Source organism: Canis lupus, chromosome X, assembly GCF_048164855.1.
Source record: "Canis lupus baileyi chromosome X, mCanLup2.hap1, whole genome shotgun sequence".
In the NCBI taxonomy this organism is placed as follows: Eukaryota; Metazoa; Chordata; class Mammalia; order Carnivora; family Canidae; genus Canis; species Canis lupus.
In genome coordinates this window covers 91,961,235-91,980,370 of record NC_132876.1, presented here as the reverse complement: position 1 = coordinate 91,980,370, position 19,136 = coordinate 91,961,235, and the positions used below count along the sequence as shown (strand labels likewise).

Here is a 19,136-nt window from a genome sequence, read left to right as displayed (position 1 = left end):
CCACTGACAATGAATGTGGTAGAATTTGGTAGAACCCTGCAATGCCAAGTTAGCATCTTTGGTTAGTTAGGGGAAGTGATCAAAGATCCCCGCAGCTAAAACAAAATCTACAGTTGCTGCTAGGAGTTTCTTCTCTTTGTATTCTAGTCTCTTTCCCCATATTCTTTCTCGTGGAGAGTAGAATATGCAAAGGATCCGACTACCCAAAATTCACAGGAAGTTTACCATCGAGATCCTCCTTGATTAAAGTGGAAGAAATCCCTCATGCCTGAGATATGGAAGGGACTGGGCCAAGAAATCAGTTGAAAAGGGAGCTATGAATAAAGAACAATCAAATGATCTACCTGCATGATACATACTGAAAATTTTAAGGGAAGACTGAATTTATGCTAATAGAAATCTAGCCTCTTGAAAAATCAATACTTAATGTTAGTTTTTCTTTCCACAAACAATTACTGACAGTATATATTTACACTTTATTTTACTTGGAACATTCTAACAAGCAACGAACTGAGAATTACAGAATAGTCAATGAAGAACACACTGAGGGTACATAATAGACATTGGGAATGAAGATTCTGACAGTCCAGGTAAAGCTCAGAAGTTAAAGTTTAGAATACAGAATAACAGAAGACAAGAGACATGAAGGCTCAGCCTAAGTTTTTAGGAGTAAAGAACATATAATTTATAGAAAAGATTGATTTTAAAGTGACATTAAAGTTTTAAAAAACTTTCATGCAAATGACAAACACAATGGGCGAAAAACCACCTGTTAGAACAAAAGAATCTGAGAGTTAGAACAGACCTTAGTTCAATCATTCAATCCACTCCATCTTACACATGAGGAAAGTGAACCCCAGTGAGGTGCTCTGCCTGGCCAATAACTACTTACAAGTTTTACATACTTCCAGAATATATGTTTAGGTTCACCTCCATTTCATGAGATATACTGTCATTTGCCCAGACAGTAACTAAAAGATGTCACATTAAGATCTAAGCTTTGAATCCAGCTGTCACTTGGTAGATTGTTGCAAAAAGGACACATATAAGGTAAAAAAAAAAAAAGCACTATTTTTTAAAAATATGAATTCTTCATTTTAGTTTTAGAATATCATCCATCTTACAAAATTATTCCTTATGGTAGGCAAACTGTCATCAGGGATTGAAATAAAGTCATAAGAAATGAGATGTTTTTATCTCCCTGAAGGATCTGTGCCGTCTTTAAAGGGACCAGTTCGCATATACAAACGCAACACTCTTATAATAGTATACTACAATCTCCTAAATCTGTCTTTAATGAGAAATATATAATGTTATTTATCTGCTATGACCCTTTGATATGTTCTAGTGACAGATTCATAATTTTGGGGGGAAATATACCAAAAATATTAGTTTAAGAGGCGCTAAATTTACCAGTGCCTTATGTTGTCTTTATCAGTTGTTACTATACCAAACATAAAGTAACCATGGCCTAAAAGCAATTTTAATAAAATGTATTTAGTGCCTATTATGTGTAAGATACTCTGTTTGGCTGGACCAAATCCAGTCAATTTTAAAGTTTGTTACTTCAATTCTAAATAATGTGGTAATACATTAGTCCAGAATTTTTTAGAACCCGGTGGCCCATTTTTTAAAAGTTGTTTTGACCGCATTGGCATTTTGAACCTCTGTGCCTCACGCTCTTTCCCCTTTCCCTCTGTGTTAGTAATAAACTTTTGGGGGTATGCCTTATCTTTGTTATATTTCACAGATCCTCTGATTTTGCTTGCTCTGTTGGACTCTCTTCCTTCACCCCGTCTTCCCTGTTTTTCACTCTCTTCATCTCCTGTCTCCTCATATTTCCCCTCTTCTTCAGTGTCCTTCTCTTCCCTCTCCCTCACTCCCCACTCTGCTTCCTCTCCCTCTTCCTCTCCTTCCTCCTCTCCTTCCTTGTCCCCTTCCCCTTCTGTTTCCTCCTCCTCCCCTACTTCCTCTTCCCTCTCACCTTCCCTTCCTCTCCCTTCCTCCTCCCCCTCTCCTTCCTCCTCTTCCCCCTCCTCCTCTCCTTCTTCTTCCTCCCCTTCTTCTTCTTCCTCTCCTTCGCCCTCTTCCTCCCCTACCTCCTCTTCCCCTTCTTCCCCCTCCCCTTCTTCCTGCCCTGCTTCCCCCTCTTCTTCCTCCTCCCCTTCCCCTGCTTCTCCTCCTTCTTCTTCCTCCTCTCTTTCATTTTCTCTTTCCTCCTCTTCTCCCTCTTCCTCCTCCCCTTCATATTCTCTTTTGTTTCCTTCCCCCTCTCCTTCTTCTTCCACTTCCCTTTCTTCTTCTTCTGCATCCTCTTCTTCTGCTTCTCCTTCCTCCACTTCCCCCTCTCCTTCCCCTTCTCCTTCTTCCACTTCCTCCTCTCCTTCCTCCTCCACTTCCCCTTCTCCTTCCTCCACTTCCCCCTTTCCTTCCCATTCTGCCTCTCCTTCCTCCCCTCCAGCCTCCTCTTTCTCCTCCCCTTCCTCTTCCCCCTCCTCCTCTTCCCCCTCCAATTCCCCCTCTCTTTCTTCCCCTTTTCCCTCTCCTTCCTCTAATTCCCCCTCCCCTTCCTCTTCCAATTCCCCCTCTCCTTCCTCCTCTACTTCTTCTGCTTCCTTCTCTTTCTCTGCTCCTTCCTCTTCCCCTTCCCCTTCTCTTTTCTTCCCTTCCCCCTCTCCTCCTTCCTCCTCTTCCCCCTCTCCTTCCTCCCCTCCTTGCTCTGCTTCTTCTTCTTTCTCCTCTGCTTCCTCCTCCTCTCCTTCTTCTTCCCCCTCTCCCTGTCCTTCCTCTTTCCATTCTCCTTCCTCCTTGCCTTCTTCCTCCTCTTCTTCCTCTTCCCGGTCTTCTTCCCCTCCTCTCCCCTCCCCTTCCTTCTCATCTCTTTGCTCTTCCCCTTCCTCTCCTTCTGTTCCTTTGTTTCTTTCTTCCCGATGGCCTTGTTCCCTCTCCCTTTGTTCCTGGGCCTCCTCCTCTTCTAGGTTTTTCTCTCCCTTAGCCAGGCCCTCCATTTCTCCTCCTCTCTTGTCTTCCTCCTCTTGCCCCTCCTCACTTTGCCTCTGTTCCACTCCTGAATCACCCTCCCGCTGGATTCCCTCACCTCCACCTCCTGCCTTTCCCTTGCCTTCACTCACCTCTGCTCTGTCTGTCAGGTCGTCTGACAGGATCTCTATTTCCTTCTCCTCTTTTCCTGCAGGCACCTCCACATTCTCATTTGCCTCTACCTCTTGCTCCTCTATTCCACTTCCTTCTGAATCCTCTGCTCCTTCCTGCTCCTCTGGAATCTCTGACAAGTGGTCACACTTAAAATCATATTTTGCCATGAATTTGGACAGTATGTGTTCGGTCTCTTCCTTGTGTCCTTGTTCGATAAATTTTCTGCTATACCACAAGTTTTGGTCAGTTTCCACTTCATCATCATCCTCTTTCTCTCCACTACTAAATTCTACTGACTCAGGCTGCTCGAAGCCATCAGTGGTACCTTGCTGACTTTCGCTTTCACCTTCCAAGTAACTGTCTGGCTCCTCTATAGATTCTCTTTCACTGTCAAAGATCACATCTTGTTTGTTCCTCCTACTGTCCTTAACAAAATCTTTACTTTCTTCATCCTCAATATTCATGTCTCTATTTGGTAAGTCGTCAAAGAACATATTAATATTTCTTAAATTCTCTTCACTTTGTCTCCTAGCCTGCAGACCTGCCATTTCCGCCAGCTCGTTTTCCTTCTCAGAGACTGTTTCTTCTGCTTCTGGATCCTTCTGACTTTGGCCTCCATCACTTTCCTTTGCTATCGCCTTAAAGTCAGGTGGATAGAGACCATGCTTACTTTCACAACTAAATATCTTTCTTTGCACACCCTCTGCGTGGGTGTCAGCCCGAGGCCCAGGCTGGCCTGAGTCATTACCTATGTCCTCATCTGAAAATGCTTCCATAGTCATAGCTGCTTGCGTCATGTATATTCCTTTTGCCAAAAGTTGTTTATATGCTTTCCCCTCTTTCACTGTTTTGGACATCTCTTCACTTGCACATCCTTTACTATCATCATTTCCAAAGTGAGCTGTATGCTGCTTCAGTTTCTCAATTGTTTCTTGTTTCTGTAAATTTTTGAAGTAATCGTCATACTACGATTAGTTAACAAAGGTAACTTATCTACTACAAAATACTGCCAAGATTTTACATTACACTAAGTTTCATTAGCAGAATAAAAATGTCCAGTCAGATCTGGCTTTCTCTGGAGATCACTTATGCCACTAAGTCTATGGTACATCTGATTTTGATGTGGCACCGTGTATCTGCATCTAACTTGCACATTCTTACTATTTGCTTTCATTTTTGCCACTACTTACACAGGACCATCAATATTTCTTCTCTATCCCTTTTCTTAATCTGAGTCAATTCTTAAATATATTTCCAGACTGATTTTGCAAAATAGTGTTAAAAAAAAGTACTCTTATCCTGCATGCAGCCCTGTGGGTTCAGTTTCATATTTTCCTACCTTCCCTATTATTTTAATTGTCAAATTTTGATTGGTCTTTTGAAATTCACAAAATTAAATATATTAAAATATGAAATTCTTAAATATTGGAAAAAATGAATAGCTTACTTCTAGAAGACAAATCTGAAAACTCCAATGAAATCTTTTTAGTGACATAACTAAACAATATGTTCCTTTTCAAAACAAATTTTTGACCCTCTTCCTTTTGTCTGTTGTATTATTTAATTATAATAACTTGGATACATGAAACTAACCACTATGTGGAAAAAATACTTAGGGTAAAATGTTAAGATTCTTATAAATTTTATGAAATTAAACATTGCGATTTGAATGATACATTAAGAATATGAAAATAATTTCCTGCTGGACAAAATAAGGTAAAAATCAAATTGTTGATCCAAATTCTACAAGCTAATGAATTAAAATACTTGATGAATTTGGGCTTCTGGAGAGTAAAACCTCACTAAATCAAATGTTATAAATTGTGGTGAGTGCTAGGCCTAGGAAGAGGTCATTTTTATGCTAAAAAATTTAAAACAGCACAAGTTAAAAATTAATAAATGGAAATACTATAATAAATCTTTTTTCATTCACCAAAAAAGGTCTGGTCAGGCTTCTACTTAAAAGGACTACACGAAGTATAAAATATAAGTCAGTTTACAAGGAAGTGCTTTCCTTCTGTTTGTTCTAGGTCCTAATCTTTAAAAAAATCACAATTCTTTCAAGTGCCCTAAAGAGAGACAGAGGCCCAGTTGTCAGAAATGATTTTTAAATGTATGTGTTTTTATTTCCCTAGCACAATCAAGTAGCACAAAACAGGGAGAGCCCTCAGTCTAAGAGAAGAGGAAGGAAAGAAGACACAGGAAAGACATCTGTTTGCAAGTATAGTAATCAATGAAGTCAGTCAACACTCACTGAGCTGCCACACTGTGTGAGGACAACAGCTCTCTCATATTCAAAAGGAATGCTGTTATTCACTATGCCTCTCAGTAACACAGAGGTTAAGACTAACAAAGACTAGCACTAAATTTTTATAATTCAGCAAGATCCTCTTGCATTTCAGTGACTTCGACTTAAAGGATTTTTAACTAAATAATGCAGCAAAAGCACTGGAAATGAAAATTAAATGTTGTCTATAAGCTTTCTTCCTTCAATTTACATTTCTCCAATTTACTTTTCTAATCGCCAAACCTCTCCTTCCTTTCACCTCACTGGTCTTTAAAGCCAGGAGAAGCAAAGAATTTAAGGACAGGCATTTATCTCTCCAGGGTTGTGAAAACCATCAATTACTTCTTCCTCTTGCTATTCATCTGTTATTCATTAAAAAGTCTCTATCACCCATGTATGGTTTCTGATTAATTTCCAAATGTTTAAATTTGTTTTCATGCTATCAATTCTGTGAGAGATTAAAACCCATTCCACACATTGGAAAAGAAATTATCAAATATTTTCACTAAAACCACCAAATTTTAGAGCTAGAAAAGATGTTAATATCATCTTTGAGGATAACATGGTAACTCAACCAAAGTCATATGCAACCCAAGTCCAAGAATCATTCTGATAAACAGTAGCCTCTTCCAATTACTTATGAACTGCCATAATTATCTTTTGCTTTGATGCTAAGAGAATGTGGCTACTGTGACTTGTTAGTGACACCAAACAGTAAAATTCAGCAATGAAATTCTGTCACTCTTGTTGCATCACAGGAAATATATAACAACAGAACAAATCCAAATTGAGGCTATCTACAATGGATTCCTCTTTTAAAATCTAAAGTAAGTGAATACTTATCTTTCATTGTGCTCCAGAAACCTTTCAAGAAAAAATAGAATTTAAACTGTTCTTACCCACCATAATGAAAATAATTCTCTATATTATACCTTTTGTTTATCAATTGGTGATAATTTTAGGGACTTGTCATTGGAATTCAGGCTCATCATATGTGTCTGCAATAAATAAAAAATATGTTCTAAAAAGAATAAAGACCATATATAAGATTATATATTTACACATTCTTATATATAAAATTAACACAAAATAGTTCAATCTACTCTCAACTGCATACTAAAGATATAAGGACCAAAATTAATTGTATTGTATGTAATCTATACCTCAACACAATAACAAACATATATAAAAATAACAAAATGAAACAAAAACCAAAAGCTTTTTTAACAAGTAACAGCACACACACGTGAATACACTATGAACTAAAATCCAAACATATCTATACAGATAAATGGGAAAATCATTACCATGTTTAAGACATCGGTAGTTTCTCCAAGGCTTTCTGAATCTGTTGCCGAAGAATTATCTGTTTCTTTCCCTTTGGCCATGTTATCTCGAAAATAATCTGATTAAAAGGGAAAAGAGAAAACCAGCTTTCAATGGAAAATTGAAAGACAACTGGGTAATAAATTATTCTGTAATATAAAGTACAGGTATAATTTTACTAAAGTCCCTTAACTTCATGTAAAGAGAATTGAATGGAATTCATTCATAGTGATAATAGGTTTTAAAGTCTCTTTCTGGAAGTTTAAAAACTTCGATGCTGATGAGATAGATAGCAGTTGCTTCATTCGTATGAACAGGCAAACACTATTCCTTTGGGAAAAAATACTACCCAGATATCCAGTGCTTTGACTGTCAGTCCCCAAAAAGGGCCCGAGTGATGTACATCCTCCTGACATGTGCACGTTTGTGTCATTCCCTTCCACATTTTACCAGGTTGATCTATATGGCCAACCAAACAAAGCAGCCACAATTGTGATGTTACTGCAGCTTATGTCTTGGTACCCCCACTTTGTCTTCCTTGAATCACTTCCTCTGGGAGAAGTCATGTGAGGACCATTCCTAGGGAGAAGTCCACATGCTGAAGAAGTAAAACCTCCTGCCAACAGCCACATGAGTGAGCACAGAAGAGCATCCCTCAGCCCCAGTGGAGCCTTCAGGTGACTACAGTCTCATCTGACAGCATGACTGCAAATGCATGAAACACTCTGAGCAGAAACCCTCTCAAGCTAGGCTGCTTCTGGATTCTTGAGCCCTCACAAATTCTGTGAGATGAGTTTTAAGGCCACTTGTTATGCAGAATCAGATAACTAGTACAAGAACTTATAGCCTAGGAGGGAATATAAAACATAGGATGTACTGGCATGAGAAATCACATCCAAGTGTTGGGAATCTTCTCAAGATCACCGGTATTCTCCATGATGCCAAATCCATGGGATGCTTCTTTAAGCTTTTTCCTTGACCTCTGAGCAGTACTTTGAATTCATGACCCTACTCTCTCGATTCCCCTCTTCTTACCCTACCAGCTGACAGGGCTGAGGAAAGCTTTGCTGGCTCTTTAAAATGTTAGACATTCTTAGGGCCAAATCCTGAGCTCTCTTCTCTTGCTACTCTGCTATCTAACAGGTGATTTCACCAAGTCCTATGGATTGTAAATACCAACAAATACCAATTCTGTGTTGTCAGGTTCCAAATGTATTTCTCTAGTTGAGACCTCTCTTCTGAACTTTAGGCTTGCACCTTCAACTGCTTGCTCCAGATTTCTGCTTAGATGTCTCCCAGGTATCTCAAGCTCGATTTTTTTCCCCTCAAGCCTGTCAACCATCCTCTTGCCTAGGAATCACCCTTGATTCTTCCATTTCCTTCACCTCTATGTGTAAATTCAGTTACTTCTTTGCCTAAAATGTACTTCCAATCTGCCCCCTTCTTTCTATCCACAGTAAACACTCCAGACCACACACCATCATTTCTTGCAAAAGGCTCCTAAGTATTCTACTTACTTTTAGTCTTTCCTCCCTAAAATCCATACAGAGGCAAAAGTGAGCATCTTAAAATGTAAGTTGTATTGGAGCACATCACTTCACTGATTAAAACCCTTTAATGACTTTCTATTGCACTTAAGAAAAACACTCAAATCAAATAGGCGTATCATAGCCTATAAAATCATGAATACATTTTCATTCTCCAACATCTTGTCTAGCCTTTTCCCCACACTCTAGCTCCAATGGTCTTTTTTCCTTTTCTTATAAACTTCCTCCAAACCTTTGCCTCTATTATTTTCTTTGCCTAGAATGCCATAACCTCTCTCTTCATGTGGCTGTCTTTCTTATCCTTTATGTTTTAGCTAAATATCACCTTCTCAGCAAGGTCTCCCCTGACCTTCCTCCCTCCACGCACTGAAGTCTGCAAATAATTTAGAAAAATTCATGTTATATCTTAGATACGACTTTCAAAATCCTTTAAAACAGTTTTAGCAAACAGTCACAAAAAGATAAGGAATTGCTTTTCCTTTGGATCTAGCTACAAAACTCTGTATATGTTCACATTCAAATCCCTTGAAGCAGGAAACAACTTCCCCCAAACCACAAACTTCTCATTTCCTTGTACACACTGTGTCAGACTCTACTTTTGCCATGTGCAGGCCTGAAGGGTGCCAGTGATGCTTATCTCAAAAGGAAGCATGCAAAAGTTGTGTGTGAAATTCAAGAAACTGGCTCATTATCAGGGGTGCCTGGGTGGCTCAGTCAAGCATCTGACTCTTGATTTTGGTTTGAGTCAAGATCTTGGGGTGGTGAGATCGAGCCCCCATCAGGCTCTGTGCTCAGTGTGGATTATGCTTGAGGTCCTCTCCCTCTACCCATTCCCCACTCACATTCTGTCTCTCTCTCTCAAATAAATAAATAAAATCCTTGAAAAAAAATATAGTTTAAGAAATCGGGTCATTATTAAGGTCCTAGTTGTAAATAATATTCTATTCCCATGGCCCACAGTTCTTGCTTTTCCTACCTCAACTTTTGTCTAGGCTCTTGATCCCAAAGATACTAAAAATTATCTGTGCCATGATTCTTAATTCCAGGTGTTCAAATTATCTTAATTCCAAGTCTAGTGCTTATTCTGATCTCTTGTTCCTGGCTTCCTGCCCTGCCCCTACTATCCAAGCAAATGCCCTGTAGTAACATATACACACTACTAAGATACATGAATGCCTATAAACAAAATTACTTAGAAGAGGTATATAATAGCCAAAGAGCTGGGATTACAATTTCAAAGATAAAATGTGTATCTAAAAGGCAGTGAGGTAAAAGTATCAATAATAACCATGACTATAACTATAAAGAGGTTCCTAAAAGTGCTAGGCTCAATGCTAAATATTTTATATACTTTAACTCATTTTAATCTCAATCATTCTCTTAAAGAAGTATTATTGGAATCCCTGGGTGGCACAGCAGTTTAGCGCCTGCCTTTGGCCCAGGGCGCGATCCTGGAGACCCGGGATCAAATCCCACGTCGGGCTCCCGGTGCATGGAGCCTGCTTCTCCCTCTGCCTATGTCTCTGCCTCTCTCTCTCTCTCTCTCTATCATAAATAAAAAAAATTAAAAAAAGAAGTATTATTAAACTCATTTCAAAGATAGGAAAACTGAGGGTTAGAGAAATTAAGTAACTTTCCCAAAGCAAGTCACATAGTTAATAAATGTCAGAGCTGTCATCTGGCCCCAGATCAATTTAACTCCATACCCCATGCTCTTATTTTTCTTTCTTTTTTTTTTAATTTTTTTATTTTTTATTTTTAAGGTATTTATTTATTTTATTTATTTATTTATTTATTTATTTATTTATTTATTTATTTATGATAGTCACAGAGAGAGAGAGAGAGAGGCAGAGACACAGGCAGAGGGAGAAGCAGGCTCCATGCACCGGGAGCCCGATGTGGGATTCGATCCCAGGTCTCCAGGATCGCGCCCTGGGCCAAAGGCAGGCGCCAAACCGCTGCGCCATCCAGGGATCCCTCTTTCTTTTTTCTTGAGAGAGATAGAGCATGTACGTGAGTGGGCAATGGGTGAGGAGAGAAGGGGTAGGAGAGAGAATCTTAAGCAGGCTCTATGCTGGGTGGGGCTCGATTCCATGACCCTGAGATCATGACCTGAGCCAAAATCAAGCGTCAGACACTTAACCGACTGAGCCACTCAGGCATCCCCATGCCCCATGCTCTATACTGCCTAAATGCAAGACTTCACACAGGTCCAGAAGATCTGCATTCAAATTCGGCTCTCTTCATATAAGCTGAATAACTTTGGCCAGGTCACTCAGTCTCTTCAAGCCTTACGTACTTCTCATATCTATCAAAATGAAAAGTTTATAACTCCCACCTATTTCATGGAGTTGCTTCAGGGTTTAAAGGAGATCATGTAAGAGAAGGTATTACATATGTTATACATTGCTCCATAAAAATAGGCTGCTATTGTTACATGGGATTTTTTGGGTTACTGATGATGCTTTGTATTTGTAAGAGTTTCCCTGGACTGGAGCTCAAATGAGACGTCAGTCTCTAATGATGAAGAAAACAACTGTCGAAACACCTTAAGATAAACATGAAAACAAGAGGAATAAAAGGTACACTTTTCCTGTGAGCACACAGAGTTACCTGGTTCTGGCTGCGTGAGGCCCTCCTTTTCAGGTGTCATTTTCCCTGACCAATTACTTGCAGCCATATAGAAAGGAATTGGACTGGGGGAAAAGCAAACAGGTGGCATAGGAATCCCATCAATTGGAGGTAGTGTTCGTGTCATTTGAAAAGAATCAGGTGATTTCTCCTTTAAAATAAACAGGTCAAATAAACTTTTAGATGATGTTATATATTTAATATATAACAGTATATTATAACAGTAACTGCTCCCCAGTTGATAAAAATATTTAAGAGAGAGACTTCAAAGTTGCCCACTGTCCCACATTCATTTTTAAATAATCCCCAAGGATGCAAAAATGTTTTGTTCTGTTATCTCTGAATCTAAGTTGTTCTAAATTTTTAGTTAATTTAGAAGCCTGTTTTTCACATGATGGGGAAAAGCACAGGTATATTTTCTCTGCTTTCTCTAGGAAACAAAAAATTAGTCACAAGACCTAACCAACAACTACAAAATATCGATATTTTTCGGTCTTTCCATATATACTTTTCCAAAACAAAAAGCCAAACTTAACCTTTATACTTCAAAGGGAATATGCTTTGGAACTTAAAGTAACTTTTTTAAAAAAGGAATGTTTGACATTTTCTTTTTTTTAATATAAGTGTCATTGAAATAATAATTTTAAAGAATGAGAACCTCTAAATTTAAATGAGAAAGAACATTCCCTATCTCAAACTAAAGTCTTTATTTCTCTGTTTGCCACATTTCATTGTTTCTAGTGTATAACCTTCCACGGCCCATAAGGTGTAACTAAAAGATAAAAAGCAAAGTAAAAGTCAATCCATCTAGAGTTAAGAAAACAATTCAGCATTCAATATGAAGTGCCTAGATAGGCCTCTAAAAGGATGCTTTGTATCCTTGTGTCCATTCTGTTAAGTCAAGGTTATCCATGATCATTTTAATTTTCTCATTTGTGTGTTTAACAGCTTAACTCTGAATTTGCTTTAAGTTTGTAAGCCTGCAACTCTAACCATTTTATTTAGTAAATCTATCTTTAAAGACTCTTCTTTGATTAAAAAAGAAAATGAGTTTTATTTCCCATTTTCTTTGCAATGCAATGATATAGAACTGGCCACAACTCTATACCCTCTCTCTCCGCCGCACACGTGCTGATAGAGTTTGATGCAGTACAATTCCTGAGCTCAGATTGCTGAGGGACAGAGAAGTTGCTGCAGAGAAGCAAGATTTGTTTATTTCTTTTAACTCCATTTCTTCTGTCCCACCAAGTCGTGGAGTGGCAAAAACTAGTGTGTGACATCCACCACAAGACACCTGCAGCATAAAACCACAGATTAATTGACACTGGTTTCAAACACAAATGGATTTTTAACTATTTTCAGCTACAAATCATTTTCTTAATGGTAGACTTCCTAGGTAGTCTGCCTGCAACCCCCCAACATACCCACAACACACAAATTATAATATGTATTCTTTAAACACTACAATTAAAAATTAGAACAAGTGTAACATACCATTTTACTTCCAACTTATTTGGCATATTATGTTTCTCCTCACAAGTTAGAAAATGTTATTTTAATTTGGGAGTAATATTAACACCTTGAAAAATTTACCCAGAGAAGTTCTACTTGGAAAAAAGTGATCCAAGAATAAATTAGTCTCTTGGGATAATTATGTCTCCAAACATGAACACTTTTAAAGTTCAATGCTTAAAAGTTCTTAGAGGGAAATGTAAGTGTGCACAATGGTGGTATAATGAAAAATGAAACCAACATTCAAAGGATTTTGAGAAATAATTGATTTTCAACAAAATGCCTAAAAAAACCATTGTATAGTATTTGCAATACATAGATTTTTAGGCAATTTTATAGTGTTCTACACAATGGTTATAAGAATAGCATACTCTGAAACTTTCCTTCATAATATTGTAAAATTATTATGATCATTAATTCAAATAAGTCTCAGTAATATCTAATTCAACAAATATTTAGAATTGATTGTCAGACACTCTGCTGGCTACTGGAGGAGACAACCAAGCTTCCAGGCATGGTACAAGTTCTGGCTCTCAAGAGACACAGGAAACAAAGCAGGAGGTCAAAGTTAGGGTGAAAAGGACAATGCTCAAAGAAGGAGAACTAGGAAAGGAACAGATCTTCTGAGTGGCCTGATGTCTGACATTTGGCTTTTAGGAAATGGGTATATTGATTAGATATAGCCATGATATTCTTTCATACAAACATAAAAGTACTTATTTTCTATGAAATACTGAAAGAAAAAAATGAAATACTGAAAGACTCAAATATAGGAATATGAAAATGTAAACAGGGAAATGTGATGCCCTTACCAATTGAACTATAAACCTCAAAAAATTAGAGCACAGAGTGGGAATGAACTGATTGGTAGAATTCTCCAGTCCAAGTCCTAATTTTCCATGTCGACCATCTCCAAAAGTATACATGAGACCCATATCTAAAGTGCAAGAAGAAAGAATTATAAAAAGCCTTACTTGTATGGATCTATTTGTAAATAGACACATATATTTACTTACACTGCAATTATAATTTCTCCCTCCAATGCTGCACTGAATTTACTCTGATCCATTGATATCTCCACACTCTCTTTGGTCTCTGTGGTTCTACACATAACATTATGCAACAGATACCCTGAGAATAAATCACTAAGCTGTTGGTGGTTTGTGAACTGGAAGCCCGGTCGTGTGAGGCACTGTGTAGGACAGCAGCAACCCAGCATGAACTATCTCTTTATATATGCTGTCTTCTCAAGGAGAAGATTTTTGTATTGACCCCCCCATGCTCCAAAACAATCTATTTTTTCCCTCACATCATTGATTACACCAGGGTTTCTCAACCTTGGCACTATTGACATTTGGTGCCAGATAATTCTCGGTTGTGTAGGCAAGGCAAGGGGGCCAGGGAAGGAAAGGGGGCAGAAGAGGGTGATTTCCCTCTAGTCTAGGGATTAGAGAAGGCTTTCAAACTGAAACCTGAAGGATGATCAGGGTTTTAGCTGTAAGAAAGGAACACATATGAAGGCTCTGAATCAAGAGAAAACATAACACAGTCAAGAAACTGAAAGGCAACAAATGTGTCTGGAGCACAGAGGGGACAGTGGTATGAGATGAATCTGAAGAGGTAGGAAGGAACCATATCACAGAGGACCCTGTCAATTCATATTAAGAATTTCTGAACTCTCAAGGGCAATAAATTGAATAAATGTTTTTTTTAAGATTTTATTTATTTGAGAGGGAGAGGGAGAGAACACAAGCAGGGGGAGAGGAAGAGGGAGAAAGAAAGGAAGAAGCAGACTCTCTGCTGAAGACTCTCTGCTGAGCAGGGAGCCTGATGCAGGGTTCGATCCCATGACCTGAGCCAAAGGCAGATGCTTAACTGACTGAGCCACCCAGGTGCCCCTGAATGAATGGTTTTAAGCCAGGAAATGATAAGATCACATCTGGGAACTTCTAGTTTAAAAAGGCAAAGTAATCTTGTACTAAGAAAATCCAAGAGAACTAAAGGAAAAATGATGGGGAATGATAACATAATTCAGTAATGTGTCAAGTTCAAAAATTAATACAGAGGGACCCCTAGGTGGTGCAGTCAGTTAAGCGTCTGACTCTTGGTTTCAGCTCAGGTGGTGATCTCAGGGTCGTGAGACTGAGCCCCACATTGGGCTCCGTGCTCAGCACTGAGTCTGCTTCAGATTTTCTCTCCCTCTTCTTCAGCCCCCTTCCTTGTGTGCTCTATCTCTCTTGCTTTCCCTCTCTTTCGAATAAATAAATCTTTAAAAAATACAGAAAACAGATTTCCTACTAATAAGCAATAGCCAGTATTTAGACCCCAAATCTAGACTCTTATAATTCTTACTATTAGCTATTTATTTCCTTTCTTTATATATATTCCTTATCCTTTTCCCTTCTTCTGACCCTTGATTTCTTTATCCAAATTGCATTTTATTAGGCTTTGTGTTTTAACTTGATTATCTTTAGCAAGAAAAGATAATCTCTGATCCAAGCTACCTGATTGAATTTCCAACTCGAGAGCTTTTTTAAACCATGAGCCACTGGTTACATAATGGAGAACTGGTAAGAACTTACAGATAACTCATTATACATCTCTCATTAGTCCTGGAAGAAAAAAAATTCATAACACCTGTCCCCTGAGGAAGCTTTATGAGCAAAATGCAAACAAAGTTAATGTTCAATTATTTGTGCTAGAACTTCTTTCATCCGGGGGAAAGGCAGTATTAAAGTTTAACCAAATAATCTAATTGTGTGTTAGATGATCCATAAAAAGTATGTATTTCCCATCAATGGCAATTTAGGGTTGATGAAAAACAGCAGTAAGGACAGTGAAATTGACATTAAGACCCTGCAGTAAGGATACATATCAACAACTCTTCTGGGACTATGACTGAATAATAATTCTTTATATTCTATATAGTTCTATTTCATGCTACATTAACAAGGACATTGACACTTGAAAATGGGCAAGTAGTTCTCTCTGAAAGGCTCTTTGGGGAAGAAAGAACAGTGTATGGTAGTATATTGTATTTGCAGATTACTAGTTCCCCCAACTAGATACCATTAGATGTGCTCCATTTAGCAGAAGCTTTTTTAGAGAAAAGGAAACAAATGTAGAAATACCAGTATCTGGTTTATTTCAAAATATTGTATGATTTCTGCCTTTTTAATGCTTTACTTCATTTCTAGATAGAAACGTGAGCTAGAAATAGTGAAATTACTGCCGACTTTTGTCCCACAGCAATTACAATTGTGGACTGCATCAGTTACCTACAGGTAAGTGAGTTATTTCTACGGGAGAATCTTTATTGAGTCCAAAATGGCAGCACCTAGTTTTTGCGTTTGAGAAATAAGCAGTATCTCCCTGGATTAAAGGAGAAGGCACAGAGCAAAAGTTCTAGAGGACCCAGCTATCCACTTAGTGGCCTTTGAGGTACCTTTCTATCACTGTGGAGAAAGTAGCCAAGAGTTACTCCTGAAAACACCTCCTAGCGGCAAAAGCTTTATAGGAAATTACTCAGCCTGTATGTAACTGGGTTAGACTGAACATGGAGAATGTTTTAAAGTTCTTTCTTGTAAGACTTTTCCCTCTGGCCTGAACAGAGTTAAGAGCCTTCAAACAGGTGCAATTTCAAAAGGAGTCCAGCTTTCTGCCAAAGTATAATACTATGATATTACCTCTGACTTCACTGACTTGTTCTGAGGTTCTAAATCTTTGGATCATTTACACTGATTTGAAATCGAACTTAACTATTAAAAGAGTTTACAACTTTACACTCTGGCATATAATACAAGAATTTCTATCTTCTCCTTTGCTTATGTTAGATACATTCATTCCACATAGTTTTTATTTTGTAGTAAAACATACCCCATTCTATAAATACATAACAGAAATTCTCATCTGTACCTGTTATCAGAGCTGTGTGATTTTCTCCACAGGCAATAAAACTTATTTTCTGATCCTTAATATGCTCAATGGCTTTGGGCACTGAGGTTTCAAAAAGAAAAGTGCCAAGACCCAGCTGACCAAACTGTCCCAGCCCAAAGGTATACACGGCTTTCTCTGAAAGGGAATAAGCAAATTCAAGAAAAAGATTGCAGGGAAGCAGAAACTATCATCGTTATCTAGAAAATCTGTGACATTCAAACTTTTGTGAAAGTTAAGTGCCTTTGAAATATCCATGTAAGAATACCTAATACTTAGGTGTACATTCTCAATGATGAAGGAGGAGAAAAATGACAAGGCACACAATTGTAGAAGTTATGGCATAGGCCTGATTTTACCTTTCATATATAATCATAAAAAGAATTGCTAAAGACACATCAGCCAGTGAACTACTACCTAACATGTCCTTATAATTACCCCTCAGCTCTTCAAAAAAATAGCAACAACTGTCATTAAGGTAATTCCTTACATTGCCTTAAAGAAAACAAATGAGTAGTGTCTCCTACAGAAGAACTCCTTACTTTTCAAAAACAGTTTAACAGAGTAATCTATTTTGTAAAACAATCTCAGAGGTGAATTTGCATGAGAATTAAAACTCATTAAAATTAAAATTAAAATTGTAGATATGCCTGATGTATTCACAGGTAAAGTTCCTTTACTAGGAAGTACAATAATAATGAAAGGAAGGACAAAAGCTTTTCCTTTATATTAATATTTTTAAGTGACTCCAAAGGACCTCCAATAATTTAGTAAACATTAACTCATACGTTCTTGATAAAAGGAAAAGCACAAAAACAGGATAAATGAGTGGTGACGAAAGGGTCCCTATAGACACATACTCTGGCTGGCCCTGAGTCAGGAACCATGGTCTCCTTCTCCAAAGTCCTGCACATCGCCCCTCCATGCTACAGGAGGAAGAGGAAGAGCCAGAGCTTTGGATTCAGGCAGGTGTCCAAACATCCATTATTACTAGCTGTGGCAAGCAGGCCAGTTACCTAAATTCTGTTAAGTCAGAATTCCCAACAGAGTTGCTGTGAGGCTTACCTGAGAAAACATTCAGGTAGATTTTAACACGTAGGACATTCAGTTGTAAAAGCAGTTTTCTAAAAAGTAATCAACTCATCTTATTCTGACAGTGGAGGATGCTGATGAACACCTATCTACTGTCATATGGTTTTACATTTTTCCTGTCTGATAACATTTACTTCATAAACAAGATGGAGAGTTGATACTTCTTAAAGAATATATGCTGCATCAAGGATATGAAGCCAAACTGAGGTTATGGCAAAAACAGATCCTTATTTTAGTGTAAAAAGTACCACCTCTTAATTTAATTAATAATCACATGGCATGTCACCAGTTTTGAATGTTAGGTTAATAATAGAATGCTGCGTAAATGAAAACAACTGTCTATCTCTCTGGCCAGTGATCAGTCTAGGTTGGGTGGGCTGTCTGAGATGGGACTGTGAAATGAGGCCACTAGGGCAGCCTGAGTCACGTGACAAAAGTTTTGCTCCTTATCCTATTGGGTTCACTTTCAGGTACTTGTTCGGTTAGCAGTGATAACTGTTTCTACTTAAAAAAAAAAAAAAAATGACCTAAGACTTTTTTTTTTAAACCTAAGGACATTACATATAACAACTAATACAGGGACGCCTGGGTGGCTCAGTGGTTGAGCATCTGCCTTCGGCTCAGGTCATGATCCCGGGGTCCCGGGATCGAGTCCTGCATTGGGCTCCCTGCATAGAGCCTGCTTCTCCCCTGCCTGTGTCTCTGCCTCTCTCTGTCTCTCATGAATAAATAAAATATTAAAAAAAAAACAACTAATACAATTTTTGGCCTTATCACTTTTGTGATATTTAACAATGTAATTCGAGGTTGACAAATAATATCTTATTAGGAAAACAGATTTTATTAGGTGGCTTCATATCAATATCATTCTGATTTTTCAGAATACATTTGATTTCATGACTAGTAACTTGTTGCCCTGTAGAGATCCTGAGTTTGTCCAAATATAATCTAGAGAAGTTAGGATAAATTCTTATTTTTTCCTGGGGATCCAGATTTCATTGTGGAGCCCATCTTATAACCAGGACTTTCTTGGCTTTTGGTAACACTGTGGATGACATACCAGATTACAGCTACCACTCTGCCTCACTTAGTGTATCCCACGCTCCAAGCTGACACTTTCTCAACAGCAGCCCACTGCTTCCTCAAGTCTAAGGAGAAACTAATCAACTAGTAGTTGTATTTTCTAACCTCTATAAAGTCACGTGGAAATACTATGTTTTAAATAAATCCATTGGCAATGAACTAATTTAAATGATCTCTAAAGTATTTTAATGAATGGTACCCAAATGGAATTTAAGATCAGAGTTAATAGACAAAAGGAAAAACAATGCTAGGGAGGATCCCCATAGAATCATCTAATCTAAGCCCTTTCCTTTAGTGAAGGGAATGATCTAGAACAGATGGTTAGCTATTCTTTCCTTTAGGGTCTTGCAAAGTATTCTATAACTCTTAGGTATTCAATTTAGTACTTAATCAAACTGATAACCAATATGAGCTTCATTCCCATTTCTTTATCATTTACAACAATTTCTGTCTACATTGTATTTTGAAACACAGGTTTCTCACTAGGGCTGGCTCATAATGAAGCTCTCACAGTTCCATGGAGAAATGCAAAAAAATAGGCCAAGTAGTAAATTTTCCATACAGACAAATGT

The 19,136-nt window shown here is 38.0% G+C and overlaps 1 protein-coding gene across 11 annotated transcripts in view; it reads right to left on the bottom strand.

Moving 5' to 3' along the window:
- The window catches only part of RPGR (retinitis pigmentosa GTPase regulator), a 74,646-nt gene that overhangs the window by 42,113 nt on the left and 13,397 nt on the right, over positions 1 to 19,136 (bottom strand). For 9 of the 11 annotated variants that reach the window (XM_072815140.1, XM_072815141.1, XM_072815142.1 and 6 more), the window contains exons 8-14: positions 16,372 to 16,527; positions 13,269 to 13,393; positions 12,053 to 12,238; positions 10,927 to 11,095; positions 6,748 to 6,845; positions 6,373 to 6,438; positions 3,132 to 4,091 (exon numbers count right to left, since the gene is read on the bottom strand). In XM_072815140.1, the coding sequence (XP_072671241.1) occupies positions 3,132 to 4,091; positions 6,373 to 6,438; positions 6,748 to 6,845; positions 10,927 to 11,095; positions 12,053 to 12,238; positions 13,269 to 13,393; positions 16,372 to 16,527 (1,760 nt within the window). Of the gene's footprint in view, positions 1 to 456; positions 4,092 to 6,372; positions 6,439 to 6,747; positions 6,846 to 10,926; positions 11,096 to 12,052; positions 12,239 to 13,268; positions 13,394 to 16,371; positions 16,528 to 19,136 lie in introns of those variants that run through there. The other 2 variants (XM_072815137.1, XM_072815148.1) reach the window with 2 other exon arrangements.